The 16,600-nt window shown below is 48.0% G+C and overlaps 1 protein-coding gene across 1 annotated transcript in view; it reads left to right on the top strand.

Annotated features, from left to right (window-relative positions):
- The window catches only part of LOC140411298 (T-cell differentiation antigen CD6-like), a 138,852-nt gene extending 122,467 nt beyond the window's left edge, over positions 1–16,385 (top strand). Inside the window, exon 5 of the mRNA XM_072500420.1 lies at positions 16,069–16,385. Coding sequence (XP_072356521.1) covers positions 16,069–16,385 — 317 coding nt within the window. The remainder of the gene's footprint in view (positions 1–16,068) is intronic.
- Positions 16,386–16,600: the final 215 nt, after the last annotated feature.

Here is a 16,600-nt window from a genome sequence, read left to right as displayed (position 1 = left end):
GTGTTGTTATTGGGGATGGGCTCTGTGTTGTTATTGGGATGGGCTGTGTGTTATTGGGGATGGGCACTGTCTTGTTATTGGGGTTGGGCTCTGTGTTGTTATTGGGGATAGGCTCTGTGTTGTTATTGGGGATGGGCTCTGTGTTATTGGGGATGTGATCTGTGTTGTTATTGGGGATGGGCTCTGTGTTGTTATTGGGGATGGGATCTGTGTTGTTATTGGGGATGGGCTCTGTGTTGTTAATGTGAATGGGCTCTGTGTTGTTATTGGGATTGGGTTCTGTGTTGTTATTGGGGATGGGCTCGGTGTTGTTATCGGGGATGGGCTCGGTGATGTTATTGGGGATGGGCTCGGTGTTGTTATTGGGGATGTACTGTTTATTGTGGATGTGCTGTGTTTTTGGGGATGGGCGCTGTGTTGTTATTTGGGATCTGCTGTGTTATTGGCGATGGCGCTCTTTGTTGTTATTGGGTATGGGATCTGTGTTGTTGTTTGTGATGGGCTCTGTGTTGTTGTTGGGGATGGGCTCTGTGTTGTTATTGGGGATGGGCTCTGTGTTATCATTGGGGATGGGCTCTGTGTTGTTATAGGGGATGGGATCTGTGTTGTTATTGGGGATGGGCTCGGTGTTGTTATTGGGGATGGGCTCTGTGTTGTTATTGGAGATGGGCTCTGTGTTGTTATTGGGGATGGGCTCTGTGTTGTTATTGGAGATGGGCTCTGTGTTGTTATTGGGGATGGGCTCTGTGTTGTTATTGGAGATGGGCTCTGTGTTGTTATTGGGGATGGGCTCTGTGTTATTGTGGATGGACTCTATGTTGTTATTGGAGATGGGCTCTGTGTTGTTATTGCGGACGGGCTTTGTTGTTATTGGGGATGGGCTCGGTGTTGTTATTGGGGATGGGCTCTGTGTTGTTATTGGGGACGGTCTTTGTTGTTATTGGGGATGGGCTCTGTGTTTTTATTGGGGATGGGCTCTGTGTTGTTATTGGGGATGGGCTCTGTGTTGTTACTGGGGATGGGCTCGGTGTTGTTATTGGGGATGGGCTCTGTGTTATTATTGGGCATTGACTCCATGTTGTTATTGGGGATGTGCTCTGTATTTTTATTGGGGATGGACTCTGTGATGTTATTGGGGATGTGCTCTGTGTTTTTATTGGGGATGTGCTGTGATATTGGGGATGGGTTCTGTGTTGTTATTGGGGATGTGCTGTTTATTGGAGATGTGCTGTGTTTTGGGGGATGGGCGCTGTGTTGTTATTGGGGATCTGCTGTGTTATTGGCGATGGCGCTCTTTGTTGTTATTTGGGATGGGATCTGTGTTGTAATTGGGGATGGGCTCGGTGTTGTTATTGGGGATGGGCTCTGTGTTGTTATTGGGGATCTGCTGTGTTATTGGGGATGGCGCTCTTTGTTGTTATTGGGTATGGGATCTGTGTTGTTATTGGGGATGGGCTCGGTGTTGTTATAGGGGATGGGATCTGTGTTGTTATTGGGGATGGGCTCGGTGTTGTTATTGGGGATGGACTCGGTATTGTTATTGGGGATGGGCTCTGTGTTGTTATTGGGGATGGGCTCTGTGTTGTTATTAGGGATGGGTTCGGCGTTGTTATTGGGATTGGCTGTGTGTTATTAGGGATGGTCACTGTCTTGTTATTGGGGATGGGCTCTGTGTTGTTATTGGGGATGGGCCCTGTGTTGTTATTGGGATGGGCTGTGTGTTCTTGGGGATGGGCACTGTGTTGTTATTGGGGATGGGCTCTGTGTTTTTATTGGGGATGGGTTCTGTGTTTTTATTGGGGATGGGCTCTGTGTTGTTATTGTGGATGGTCTCTGTGTTGTTATTGGGGATGGGATCTGTGTTGATATTGGGGATGGGCTCAGTATGGTTATTGGAGATGGGCTCTGTGTTGTTATTGGGGGTGGGCTCTGTATTGTTAGTGGGGATGGGTGCTGTGTTGTTATTGGAGATGGGCTCTGTGTTGTTATTGGGGATGGGCTCAGTGTTGTTATTGAGGATGGACTCTGTGTTGTTATTGGGGATGGGCTCTGTCTTGCTTTTCGGGATGGAGTCGGTGTTATTGGGGATGGGCTCTGCGTTGTTATTCAGGATGGGTCCTGTGTTCTTCTTGGGCACGGGTTCTGTGTTGTTATTGGGGATGGACTCTATGTTGGTATTGGGGATGGACTCTATGTTGTTATTGGGGATGGGCTCTGTGTTGTTATTGGGGATGGGTTCTGTGTTTTTGTTGGGGATGGGCTCTGTGTTGTTATTGGGGATGGGCTCTGTGTTGTTATTGTGGATGGGGTCGTTGTTGTTGTTGGGGATGGGCTCTGCATTGTTATTGGGGATGAGCTCTGTGTTGTTATTGGGGATGGCCTCTGTGTTGTTATTGGGGATGGGCTCGGTGTTATTGGGGATGGGCTCTTCGTTGTTATTGGGGATGGGCTCTGAATTGTTATTGGGGATGGGCTCTGTGTTGTTATTGGAGATGGGCTCTGTATTATTGGGGATGGGCTCTGTATTATTGGGGATGGGCTCTGTGTAGTTATTGGGGATAGGCTCTGTGTTGATATTGGGGATGGACTCAGTGTTGTTAGTGGCGATGGTCTCTGTGTTGTTATTGGGGATGTGCTCAGTGTTGTTATTGGGGATGGGCTCTGTGTCGTTATTGGGGATGGGCTCAGTGTTGTTATTGGGGATGGGCGCTGTGGTGTTATTGGGGATGGGCTCTGTGGTGTAATTGGGGATGGGCTCTGTGTTGTTATTCGGGATGGGCTCTGTGTTATTGGGGATGGGCTCTGTCTTATTGGGGATGGGCTCTGTGTTGTTATTGGGGATGGACTCAGTGTTGTTATTGGCGATGGTCTCTGCGTTGTTATTGGGGATGGGCTCTTTGTTGTTATTGCAGATGGGCTCTGTTATTGGGGATGTGCGTTGTGTTGTTATTGGCGATGGTCTCTGTGTTGTTATTGGGGATGGGCTCTGTGTTATTGGGGATGGGCTCTGTGTTGTTATTGGGATGGGCTCTGTTTAGTTATTGGGGATGGTCTCTGTGTTGTTTTGGGGATGGGCTCTGTGTTGATATTGGGGATTGGCTCTGTGTTGTTATTGGGGATGGGCTTTGTCTTGTTATTGGGGATGGGCTCTGTCTTGTTATTCGAGATGGGCTTTGTGTTGTTATTGGGGATGGGCTCTGTGTTGTTATTGGGATGGGCTGTGTGTTATTGGGGATGGGCACTGTCTTGTTATTGGGGATGGGCTCTGTCTTGTTATTCGAGGTGGGCTTTGTGTTGTTATTGGGGATGGGCTCTGTGTTGTTATTGGGATGGGCTGTGTGTTATTGGGGATGGGCACTGTCTTGTTATTGGGGTTGGGCTCTGTGTTGTTATTGGGGATAGGCTCTGTGTTGTTATTGGGGATGGGCTCTGTGTTATTGGGGATGTGATCTGTGTTGTTATTGGGGATGGGCTCTGTGTTGTTATTGGGGATGGGTTCTGTGTTTTTATTGGTGATTGGCTCTGTGTTGTTATTGGGGATGGGCTCTGTGTTATTGGGGATGTGATCTGTGTTGTTATTGGGGATGGGCTCTGTGTTGTTATTGGTGATGGGCTCTGTTTTGTTATTGGGGATGGGATCTGTGTTGTTATTGGGGATGGGCTCTGTGTTATTAATGTGAATGGGCTCTGTGTTGTTATTGGGATTGGGTTCTGTGTTGTTATTGGGGATGGGCTCGTTGATGTTATTGGGGATGGGCTCGGTGTTGTTATTGGGGATGTGCTGTTTATTGTGGATGTGCTGTGTTTTTGGGGATGGGCGCTGTGTTGTTATTTGGGATCTGCTGTGTTATTGGCGATGGCGCTCTTTGTTGTTATTGGGTATGGGATCTGTGTTGTTGTTTGTGATGGGCTCTGTGTTGTTATTGGGGATGGGCTCTGTGTTGTTATTGGGGATGGGCTCTGTGTTATCATTGGGGATGGGCTCTGTGTTGTTATAGGGGATGGGATCTGTGTTGTTATTGGGGATGGGCTCGGTGTTGTTATTGGGGATGGGCTCTGTGTTGTTATTGGAGATGGGCTCTGTGTTGTTATTGGGGACGGGCTTTGTTGTTATTGGGGATGGGCTCTGTATTTTTATTGGGGATGGGCTCTGTGTTATCATTGGGGATGGGCTCTGTGTTGTTATAGGGGATGGGATCTGTGTTGTTATTGGGGATGGGCTCGGTGTTGTTATTGGGGATGGGCTCTGTGTTGTTATTGGGGACGGTCTCTGTTGTTATTGGGGATGGGCTCTGTGTTTTTATTGGGGATGGGCTCTGTGTTGTTATTGGGGATGGGCTCTGTGTTGTTACTGGGGATGGGCTCGGTGTTGTTATTGGGGATGGGCTCTGTGTTATTGGGGATGGACTCCATGTTGTTATTGGAGATGGTTTCTGTGTTATTATTGGGGACGGGCTTTGTTGTTATTGGGGATGGGCTCTGTATTTTTATTGGGGATGGGCTCTGTTGTTATTGGGGATGGGCTCTGTGTTTGTATTGGGGATGGGCTCTGTGTTGTTTTTGGGGATGGGCTCTGTGTTGTTACTGGGGATGGGCTCGGTGTTGTTATTGGGGATGGGCTCTGTGTTATTATTGGGCATTGACTCCATGTTGTTATTGGGGATGTGCTCTGTGTTTTTATTGGGGATGGACTCTGTGATGTTATTGGGGATGTGCTGTGTTATTGGGGATGTGCTCTGTGTTTTTATTGGGGATGTGCTGTGGTATTGGGGATGGGTTCTGTGTTGTTATTGGGGATGTGCTGTTTATTGTGGATGTGCTGTGTTTTTGGGGATGGGCGCTGTCTTGTTATTGGGGATCTGCTGTGTTATTGGCGATGGCGCTCTTTGTTGTTATTGGGTATGGGATCTGTGTTGTTGTTTGTGATGGGCTCTGTGTTGTTATTGGGGATGGGCTCTGTGTTGTTATTGGGGATGGGCTATGTGTTATCATTGGGGATGGGCTCTGTGTTGTTATAGGGGATGGGATCTGTGTTGTTATTGGGGATGGGCTCGGTGTTGTTATTGGGGATGGGCTCTGTGTTGTTATTGGAGATGGGCTCTGTGTAGTTATTGGGGATGGGCTCTGTGTTATTGGGGATGGACTCCATGTTGTTATTGGAGATGGGCTCTGTGTTGTTATTGGGGACGGGCTTTGTTGTTATTGGGGATGGGCTCTGTATTTTTATTGGGGATGGGCTCTGTGTTGTTATTGGGGACGGTCTCTGTTGTTATTGGGGATGGGCTCTGTGTTTTTATTGGGGATGGGCTCTGTGTTGTTATTGGGGATGGGCTCTGTGTTGTTACTGGGGATGGGCTCGGTGTTGTTATTGGGGATGGGCTCTGTGTTATTATTGGGCATTGACTCCATGTTGTTATTGGGGATGTGCTCTGTGTTTTTATTGGGGATGGACTCTGTGATGTTATTGGGGATGTGCTCTGTGTTTTTATTGGGGATGTGCTGTGATATTGGGGATGGGTTCTGTGTTGTTATTGGGGATGTGCTGTTTATTGGGGATGTGCTGTGTTTTTGGGGATGGGCGCTGTGTTGTTATTGGGGATCTGCTGTGTTATTGGCGATGGCGCTCTTTGTTGTTATTTGGTATGGGATCTGTGTTGTAATTGGGGATGGGCTCGGTGTTGTTATTGGGGATGGGCTCTGTGTTGTTATTGGGGATCTGCTGTGTTATTGGGGATGGCGTTCTTTGTTGTTATTGGGTATGGGATCTGTGTTGTTATTGGGGATGGGCTCGGTGTTGTTATAGGGGATGGGATCTGTGTTGTTATTGGGGATGGGCTCGGTGTTGTTATTGGGGATGGACTCGGTATTGTTATTGGGGATGGGCTCTGTGTTGTTATTGGGGATGGGCTCTGTGTTGTTATTAGGGATGGGTTCGGTGTTGTTATTGGGATTGGCTGTGTGTTATTAGGGATGGTCACTGTCTTGTTATTGGGGATGGGCTCTGTGTTGTTATTGGGGATGGGCCCTGTGTTGCTATTGGGATGGGCTGTGTGTTCTTGGGGATGGGCACTGTGTTGTTATTGGGAATGGGCTCTGTGTTTTTATTGGGGATGGGTTCTGTGTTTTTATTGGGGATGGGCTCTGTGTTGTTATTGGGGATGGTCTCTGTGTTGTTATTGGGGATGTGATCTGTGTTGATATTGGGGATGGGCTCAGTATGGTTATTGGAGATGGGCTCTGTGTTGTTATTGGGGGTGGGCTCTGTATTGTTAGTGGGGATGGGTGCTGTGTTGTTATTGGAGATGGGCTCTGTGTTGTTATTGGGGATGGGCTCAGTGTTGTTATTGGGGATGGGCTCTGTCTTGCTTTTCGGGATGGAGTCGGTGTTATTGGGGATGGGCTCTGCGTTGTTATTCAGGATGGGTCCTGTGTTCTTCTTGGGCACCGGCTCTGTGTTGTTATTGGGGATGGACTCTATGTTGGTATTGGGGATGGACTCTATGTTGTTATTGGGGATGGGCTCTGTGTTGTTATTGGGGATGGGTCCTGTGTTTTTATTGGGGATGGGCTCTGTGTTGTTATTGGGGATGGGTTCTGTGTTGTTATTGGGGATGGGCTCTGTGTTGTTATTGGGGATGGGCTCTGTGTTGTTACTGGGGATGGGCTCTGTATAATTGGGGATGGGCTCTGTGTTGTTATTGGCGATGGACTCTATGTTGGTATTGTGGATGGGCTCTGTGTTGTTATTGGGGATGTGATCTGTGTTGTTATTGGGGATGGGCTCTGTGTTATTGGAGATGGGCTCTGTATTGTTATTGGGGATGGGCTCCGTATTGTTATTGCGGATGAGCTGTGTGTTGTTATTGGAGATGGACTCTATGATGTTATTGGAGATGGGCTGTGTGTTTTAATTGGGGATGGGATCAGTGTTGTTATTGGGGATGGGCTCTGTGTTGTTATTGGGGACGGGCTCTGTTGTTATTGGGGAAGTGATCTGTGTTGTTATTGGGGATGTGCTGTGTTATTGGGGATGTGCTCTGTGTTTTTATTGGGGATGTGCTGTGTTATTGGGGATGGGCTCTGTGTTGTTATTGGGGATGTGCTGTTTATTGGGGATGGTCTCTGTGTTGTTATTGGGGATGTGCTGTGTTATTGGGGATGGGCTCTGTGTTGTTATTGTGGATGGGATCAGTGTTGTTATTGTGGATGGGATCAGTGTTATTGGGGATTGGCTCTGTGTTGTTATTGGGGATGGGCTATGTGTTGTTATAGGGGATGGGCTCTGTGTTGTTATTAGGGATGGGCTCGGTGTTGTTATTGGGGGTGTGCTCTGTGTTATTGGGGATGGACCCGATGTTGTTATTGGGGATGGGCTCTGTGTTGTTATTGTGGATGGGATCAGTGTTGTTATTGGGGGTGGGATCTGTGTTGTTATTGGGGATGGGCTCGGTGTTGTTATTGGGGATGGGCTCTGTGTTGTTATTGGAGATGGGCTCTGTGTTGTTATTGGGGATGGGCTCTGTGTTATTGGGGATGGACTCCATGTTGTTATTGGAGATGGGCTCTGTGTTGTTATTGGGGACGGGCTTTGTTGTTATTGGGGATGGGCTCTGTATTTTTATTGGGGATGGGCTCTGTGTTGTTATTGGGGACGGTCTCTGTTGTTATTGGGGATGGGCTCTGTGTTTTTATTGGGGATGGGCTCTGTGTTGTTATTGGGGATGGGCTCTGTGTTGTTACTGGGGATGGGCTCGGTGTTGTTATTGGGGATGGGCTCTGTGTTATTATTGGGCATTGACTCCATGTTGTTATTGGGGATGTGCTCTGTGTTTTTATTGGGGATGGACTCTGTGATGTTATTGGGGATGTGCTCTGTGTTTTTATTGGGGATGTGCTGTGATATTGGGGATGGGTTCTGTGTTGTTATTGGGGATGTGCTGTTTATTGGGGATGTGCTGTGTTTTTGGGGATGGGCGCTGTGTTGTTATTGGGGATCTGCTGTGTTATTGGCGATGGCGCTCTTTGTTGTTATTTGGTATGGGATCTGTGTTGTAATTGGGGATGGGCTCGGTGTTGTTATTGGGGATGGGCTCTGTGTTGTTATTGGGGATCTGCTGTGTTATTGTGGATGGCGTTCTTTGTTGTTATTGGGTATGGGATCTGTGTTGTTATTGGGGATGGGCTCGGTGTTGTTATAGGGGATGGGATCTGTGTTGTTATTGGGGATGGGCTCGGTGTTGTTATTGGGGATGGACTCGGTATTGTTATTGGGGATGGGCTCTGCGTTGTTATTGGGGGTGGGCTCTGTGTTGTTATTAGGGATGGGTTCGGTGTTGTTATTGGGATTGGCTGTGTTGTTATTAGGGATGGTCACTGTCTTGTTATTGGGGATGGGCTCTGTGTTGTTATTGGGGATGGGTTCTGTGTTTTTATTGGGGATGGGCTCTGTGTTGTTATTGGGGATGGGTTCTGTGTTGTTATTGGGGATGGGCTCTGTGTTGTTATTGGGGATGGGCTCTGTGTTGTTACTGGGGATGGGCTCTGTATAATTGGGGATGGGCTCTGTGTTGTTATTGGGGATGGACTCTATGTTGGTATTGTGGATGGGCTCTGTGTTGTTATTGGGGATGTGATCTGTGTTGTTATTGGGGATGGGCTCTGTGTTATTGGAGATGGGCTCTGTATTGTTATTGGGGATGGGCTCCGTATTGTTATTGCGGATGAGCTGTGTGTTGTTATTGGAGATGGACTCTATGATGTTATTGGAGATGGGCTGTGTGTTTTAATTGGGGATGGGATCAGTGTTGTTATTGGGGATGGGCTCTGTGTTGTTATTGGGGACGGGCTCTGTTGTTATTGGGGAAGTGATCTGTGTTGTTATTGGGGATGTGCTGTGTTATTGGGGATGTGCTCTGTGTTTTTATTGGGGATGTGCTGTGTTATTGGGGATGGGCTCTGTGTTGTTATTGGGGATGTGCTGTTTATTGGGGATGGTCTCTGTGTTGTTATTGGGGATGTGCTGTGTTATTGGGGATGGGCTCTGTGTTGTTATTGTGGATGGGATCAGTGTTGTTATTGTGGATGGGATCAGTGTTATTGGGGATTGGCTCTGTGTTGTTATTGGGGATGGGCTATGTGTTGTTATAGGGGATGGGCTCTGTGTTGTTATTGGGGATGGGCTCGGTGTTGTTATTGGGGGTGTGCTCTGTGTTATTGGGGATGGACCCGATGTTGTTATTGGGGATGGGCTCTGTGTTGTTATTGTGGATGGGATCAGTGTTGTTATTGGGGGTGGGATCTGTGTTGTTATTGGGGATGGGCTCGGTGTTGTTATTGGGGATGGGCTCTGTGTTGTTATTGGAGATGGGCTCTGTGTTGTTATTGGAGATGGGCTCTGTGTTATTGGGGATGGACTCCATGTTGTTATTGGAGATGGGCTCTGTGTTGTTATTGGGGACGGGCTTTGTTGGTATTGGGGATGGGCTCTGTATTTTTATTGGGGATGGGCTCTGTGTTGTTATTGGGGACGGTCTCTGTTGTTATTGGGGATGGGCTCTGTGTTTTTATTGGGGATGGGCTCTGTGTTGTTATTGGGGATGTGCTGTTTATTGGGGATGTGCTGTGTTATTGGGGATGGGCTCTGTATTTTTATTGGGGATGGGCTCTGTTGTTATTGGGGATGGGCTCTGTGTTTGTATTGGGGATGGGCTCTGTGTTGTTTTTGGGGATGGGCTCTGTGTTGTTACTGGGGATGGGCTCGGTGTTGTTATTGGGGATGGGCTCTGTGTTATTATTGGGCATTGACTCCATGTTGTTATTGGGGATGTGCTCTGTGTTTTTATTGGGGATGGACTCTGTGATGTTATTGGGGATGTGCTGTGTTATTGGGGATGTGCTCTGTGTTTTTATTGGGGATGTGCTGTGGTATTGGGGATGGGTTCTGTGTTGTTATTGGGGATGTGCTGTTTATTGTGGATGTGCTGTGTTTTTGGGGATGGGCGCTGTCTTGTTATTGGGGATCTGCTGTGTTATTGGCGATGGCGCTCTTTGTTGTTATTGGGTATGGGATCTGTGTTGTTGTTTGTGATGGGCTCTGTGTTGTTATTGGGGATGGGCTCTGTGTTGTTATTGGGGATGGGCTATGTGTTATCATTGGGGATGGGCTCTGTGTTGTTATAGGGGATGGGATCTGTGTTGTTATTGGGGATGGGCTCGGTGTTGTTATTGGGGATGGGCTCTGTGTTGTTATTGGAGATGGGCTCTGTGTAGTTATTGGGGATGGGCTCTGTGTTATTGGGGATGGACTCCATGTTGTTATTGGAGATGGGCTCTGTGTTGTTATTGGGGACGGGCTTTGTTGTTATTGGGGATGGGCTCTGTATTTTTATTGGGGATGGGCTCTGTGTTGTTATTGGGGACGGTCTCTGTTGTTATTGGGGATGGGCTCTGTGTTTTTATTGGGGATGGGCTCTGTGTTGTTATTGGGGATGGGCTCTGTGTTGTTACTGGGGATGGGCTCGGTGTTGTTATTGGGGATGGGCTCTGTGTTATTATTGGGCATTGACTCCATGTTGTTATTGGGGATGTGCTCTGTGTTTTTATTGGGGATGGACTCTGTGATGTTATTGGGGATGTGCTCTGTGTTTTTATTGGGGATGTGCTGTGATATTGGGGATGGGTTCTGTGTTGTTATTGGGGATGTGCTGTTTATTGGGGATGTGCTGTGTTTTTGGGGATGGGCGCTGTGTTGTTATTGGGGATCTGCTGTGTTATTGGCGATGGCGCTCTTTGTTGTTATTTGGTATGGGATCTGTGTTGTAATTGGGGATGGGCTCGGTGTTGTTATTGGGGATGGGCTCTGTGTTGTTATTGGGGATCTGCTGTGTTATTGGGGATGGCGTTCTTTGTTGTTATTGGGTATGGGATCTGTGTTGTTATTGGGGATGGGCTCGGTGTTGTTATAGGGGATGGGATCTGTGTTGTTATTGGGGATGGGCTCGGTGTTGTTATTGGGGATGGACTCGGTATTGTTATTGGGGATGGGCTCTGTGTTGTTATTGGGGATGGGCTCTGTGTTGTTATTAGGGATGGGTTCGGTGTTGTTATTGGGATTGGCTGTGTGTTATTAGGGATGGTCACTGTCTTGTTATTGGGGATGGGCTCTGTGTTGTTATTGGGGATGGGCCCTGTGTTGCTATTGGGATGGGCTGTGTGTTCTTGGGGATGGGCACTGTGTTGTTATTGGGAATGGGCTCTGTGTTTTTATTGGGGATGGGTTCTGTGTTTTTATTGGGGATGGGCTCTGTGTTGTTATTGGGGATGGTCTCTGTGTTGTTATTGGGGATGTGATCTGTGTTGATATTGGGGATGGGCTCAGTATGGTTATTGGAGATGGGCTCTGTGTTGTTATTGGGGGTGGGCTCTGTATTGTTAGTGGGGATGGGTGCTGTGTTGTTATTGGAGATGGGCTCTGTGTTGTTATTGGGGATGGGCTCAGTGTTGTTATTGGGGATGGGCTCTGTCTTGCTTTTCGGGATGGAGTCGGTGTTATTGGGGATGGGCTCTGCGTTGTTATTCAGGATGGGTCCTGTGTTCTTCTTGGGCACCGGCTCTGTGTTGTTATTGGGGATGGACTCTATGTTGGTATTGGGGATGGACTCTATGTTGTTATTGGGGATGGGCTCTGTGTTGTTATTGGGGATGGGTCCTGTGTTTTTATTGGGGATGGGCTCTGTGTTGTTATTGGGGATGGGTTCTGTGTTGTTATTGGGGATGGGCTCTGTGTTGTTATTGGGGATGGGCTCTGTGTTGTTACTGGGGATGGGCTCTGTATAATTGGGGATGGGCTCTGTGTTGTTATTGGCGATGGACTCTATGTTGGTATTGTGGATGGGCTCTGTGTTGTTATTGGGGATGTGATCTGTGTTGTTATTGGGGATGGGCTCTGTGTTATTGGAGATGGGCTCTGTATTGTTATTGGGGATGGGCTCCGTATTGTTATTGCGGATGAGCTGTGTGTTGTTATTGGAGATGGACTCTATGATGTTATTGGAGATGGGCTGTGTGTTTTAATTGGGGATGGGATCAGTGTTGTTATTGGGGATGGGCTCTGTGTTGTTATTGGGGACGGGCTCTGTTGTTATTGGGGAAGTGATCTGTGTTGTTATTGGGGATGTGCTGTGTTATTGGGGATGTGCTCTGTGTTTTTATTGGGGATGTGCTGTGTTATTGGGGATGGGCTCTGTGTTGTTATTGGGGATGTGCTGTTTATTGGGGATGGTCTCTGTGTTGTTATTGGGGATGTGCTGTGTTATTGGGGATGGGCTCTGTGTTGTTATTGTGGATGGGATCAGTGTTGTTATTGTGGATGGGATCAGTGTTATTGGGGATTGGCTCTGTGTTGTTATTGGGGATGGGCTATGTGTTGTTATAGGGGATGGGCTCTGTGTTGTTATTAGGGATGGGCTCGGTGTTGTTATTGGGGGTGTGCTCTGTGTTATTGGGGATGGACCCGATGTTGTTATTGGGGATGGGCTCTGTGTTGTTATTGTGGATGGGATCAGTGTTGTTATTGGGGGTGGGATCTGTGTTGTTATTGGGGATGGGCTCGGTGTTGTTATTGGGGATGGGCTCTGTGTTGTTATTGGAGATGGGCTCTGTGTTGTTATTGGGGATGGGCTCTGTGTTATTGGGGATGGACTCCATGTTGTTATTGGAGATGGGCTCTGTGTTGTTATTGGGGACGGGCTTTGTTGTTATTGGGGATGGGCTCTGTATTTTTATTGGGGATGGGCTCTGTGTTGTTATTGGGGACGGTCTCTGTTGTTATTGGGGATGGGCTCTGTGTTTTTATTGGGGATGGGCTCTGTGTTGTTATTGGGGATGGGCTCTGTGTTGTTACTGGGGATGGGCTCGGTGTTGTTATTGGGGATGGGCTCTGTGTTATTATTGGGCATTGACTCCATGTTGTTATTGGGGATGTGCTCTGTGTTTTTATTGGGGATGGACTCTGTGATGTTATTGGGGATGTGCTCTGTGTTTTTATTGGGGATGTGCTGTGATATTGGGGATGGGTTCTGTGTTGTTATTGGGGATGTGCTGTTTATTGGGGATGTGCTGTGTTTTTGGGGATGGGCGCTGTGTTGTTATTGGGGATCTGCTGTGTTATTGGCGATGGCGCTCTTTGTTGTTATTTGGTATGGGATCTGTGTTGTAATTGGGGATGGGCTCGGTGTTGTTATTGGGGATGGGCTCTGTGTTGTTATTGGGGATCTGCTGTGTTATTGTGGATGGCGTTCTTTGTTGTTATTGGGTATGGGATCTGTGTTGTTATTGGGGATGGGCTCGGTGTTGTTATAGGGGATGGGATCTGTGTTGTTATTGGGGATGGGCTCGGTGTTGTTATTGGGGATGGACTCGGTATTGTTATTGGGGATGGGCTCTGCGTTGTTATTGGGGGTGGGCTCTGTGTTGTTATTAGGGATGGGTTCGGTGTTGTTATTGGGATTGGCTGTGTTGTTATTAGGGATGGTCACTGTCTTGTTATTGGGGATGGGCTCTGTGTTGTTATTGGGGATGGGTTCTGTGTTTTTATTGGGGATGGGCTCTGTGTTGTTATTGGGGATGGGTTCTGTGTTGTTATTGGGGATGGGCTCTGTGTTGTTATTGGGGATGGGCTCTGTGTTGTTACTGGGGATGGGCTCTGTATAATTGGGGATGGGCTCTGTGTTGTTATTGGGGATGGACTCTATGTTGGTATTGTGGATGGGCTCTGTGTTGTTATTGGGGATGTGATCTGTGTTGTTATTGGGGATGGGCTCTGTGTTATTGGAGATGGGCTCTGTATTGTTATTGGGGATGGGCTCCGTATTGTTATTGCGGATGAGCTGTGTGTTGTTATTGGAGATGGACTCTATGATGTTATTGGAGATGGGCTGTGTGTTTTAATTGGGGATGGGATCAGTGTTGTTATTGGGGATGGGCTCTGTGTTGTTATTGGGGACGGGCTCTGTTGTTATTGGGGAAGTGATCTGTGTTGTTATTGGGGATGTGCTGTGTTATTGGGGATGTGCTCTGTGTTTTTATTGGGGATGTGCTGTGTTATTGGGGATGGGCTCTGTGTTGTTATTGGGGATGTGCTGTTTATTGGGGATGGTCTCTGTGTTGTTATTGGGGATGTGCTGTGTTATTGGGGATGGGCTCTGTGTTGTTATTGTGGATGGGATCAGTGTTGTTATTGTGGATGGGATCAGTGTTATTGGGGATTGGCTCTGTGTTGTTATTGGGGATGGGCTATGTGTTGTTATAGGGGATGGGCTCTGTGTTGTTATTGGGGATGGGCTCGGTGTTGTTATTGGGGGTGTGCTCTGTGTTATTGGGGATGGACCCGATGTTGTTATTGGGGATGGGCTCTGTGTTGTTATTGTGGATGGGATCAGTGTTGTTATTGGGGGTGGGATCTGTGTTGTTATTGGGGATGGGCTCGGTGTTGTTATTGGGGATGGGCTCTGTGTTGTTATTGGAGATGGGCTCTGTGTTGTTATTGGAGATGGGCTCTGTGTTATTGGGGATGGACTCCATGTTGTTATTGGAGATGGGCTCTGTGTTGTTATTGGGGACGGGCTTTGTTGGTATTGGGGATGGGCTCTGTATTTTTATTGGGGATGGGCTCTGTGTTGTTATTGGGGACGGTCTCTGTTGTTATTGGGGATGGGCTCTGTGTTTTTATTGGGGATGGGCTCTGTGTTGTTATTGGGGATGGGCTCTGTGTTGTTACTGGGGATGGGCTCGGTGTTGTTATTGGGGATGGGCTCTGTGTTATTATTGGGCATTGACTCCATGTTGTTATTGGGGATGTGCTCTGTGTTTTTATTGGGGATGGACTCTGTGATGTTATTGGGGATGTGCTCTGTGTTTTTATTGGGGATGTGCTGTGATATTGGGGATGGGTTCTGTGTTGTTATTGGGGATGTGCTGTTTATTGGGGATGTGCTGTGTTTTTGGGGATGGGCGCTGTGTTGTTATTGGGGATCTGCTGTGTTATTGGCGATGGCGCTCTTTGTTGTTATTTGGTATGGGATCTGTGTTGTAATTGGGGATGGGCTCGGTGTTGTTATTGGGGATGGGCTCTGTGTTGTTATTGGGGATCTGCTGTGTTATTGGGGATGGCGTTCTTTGTTGTTATTGGGTATGGGATCTGTGTTGTTATTGGGGATGGGCTCGGTGTTGTTATAGGGGATGGGATCTGTGTTGTTATTGGGGATGGGCTCGGTGTTGTTATTGGGGATGGACTCGGTATTGTTATTGGGGATGGGCTCTGCGTTGTTATTGGGGATGGGCTCTGTGTTGTTATTAGGGATGGGTTCGGTGTTGTTATTGGGATTGGCTGTGTTGTTATTAGGGATGGTCACTGTCTTGTTATTGGGGATGGGCTCTGTGTTGTTATTGGGGATGGGCTATGTGTTGTTATTGGGGATGGGCTCTGTATAATTGGGGATGGGCTCTGTGTTGTTATTGGGGATGGGATCAGTGTTGTTATTGGGGATGGGCTCTGTGTTGTTCTTGGGGATGGGCACTGTGTTATTATTGGGGATGGGCTCAGTGTTGTTATTGGGGATGGGCTCTGTGTTATTGGGGATGGACCCGATGTTGTGATTGGGGATGGGCTCTGTGTTGTTATTGGGGATGAGCTCTGTGTTGTTATTGGGGATGGGCTCTGTGTTGTTATTGGGGATGGGCTCTGTCTTGTTATTCGGGATTGGCTCTTTGTTGTTATTGGGGATGGGCTCTGTCTTGTTATTGACGTCTTATCTTCCCCTGTCAAAAGCAAGCCATTTAGTTCAATGCAAATTAGGGGTGGACAGAACACACTGACCCAGTCAGCGATGCCCACAGCTCATACACGCGTAAAAAATAACTATAAATACAATGTAAGAAGCCTGAATTGTCACCTTGTCGTTACATCCTATCTCAGTATTGGTTACACAGGATGGCCACGCAGGGGTAGACCGTGACATGTTTACATAGAGATATTACATGTGTTCCATTTTCCCTGCCGTTTCTTAACAGGGCACCGAGAAATCCAACTGACGGACGGGCCCAATCGGTGCTCGGGGCGGGTGAGCGTCCGTGACCAGGGCACGTGGGGCTCGCTGTGCAACTCCACCTGGAACCTGACCCTTGCCCACGGGGTCTGTCAGTACCTGGGGTGCGGCAACGCCTCGAGGCTCGACGCGACCTACCAGCTGACCGGCGAGCACACGTGGGGCGACATGTGCCAGCAGGGTGCCAACGAGATGGCCGACTGCATCCAAGGACTTCCACGTAAAGCGTGTGAGCCAGGAGGTGCGGCTGGCGGTGTGGTCTGTGCTGGTAAATGTGCCTGAAGATACATTCAGGAATCCAATTCCTCGTTAACCTTCGTCTCTGTCTCTTGCAATAACCTTTCCGAAGCCTACTCTGATGAAGTAGCGGAGGGGGTCGATGAGAGTAGTGCGGTGGATGTTGTGTATATGGACTATTATGACACGCTGGGCTAGGGCACGGTCAACTCCATCCCACTTTGGCATGGAATCGAACGCAATTGAATTACCAACTAATT

Source organism: Scyliorhinus torazame, chromosome 4 (assembly GCF_047496885.1).
Source record: "Scyliorhinus torazame isolate Kashiwa2021f chromosome 4, sScyTor2.1, whole genome shotgun sequence".
Taxonomy (NCBI): Eukaryota; Metazoa; Chordata; class Chondrichthyes; order Carcharhiniformes; family Scyliorhinidae; genus Scyliorhinus; species Scyliorhinus torazame.
This window is presented reverse-complemented; position numbering and strand designations above follow the sequence as displayed.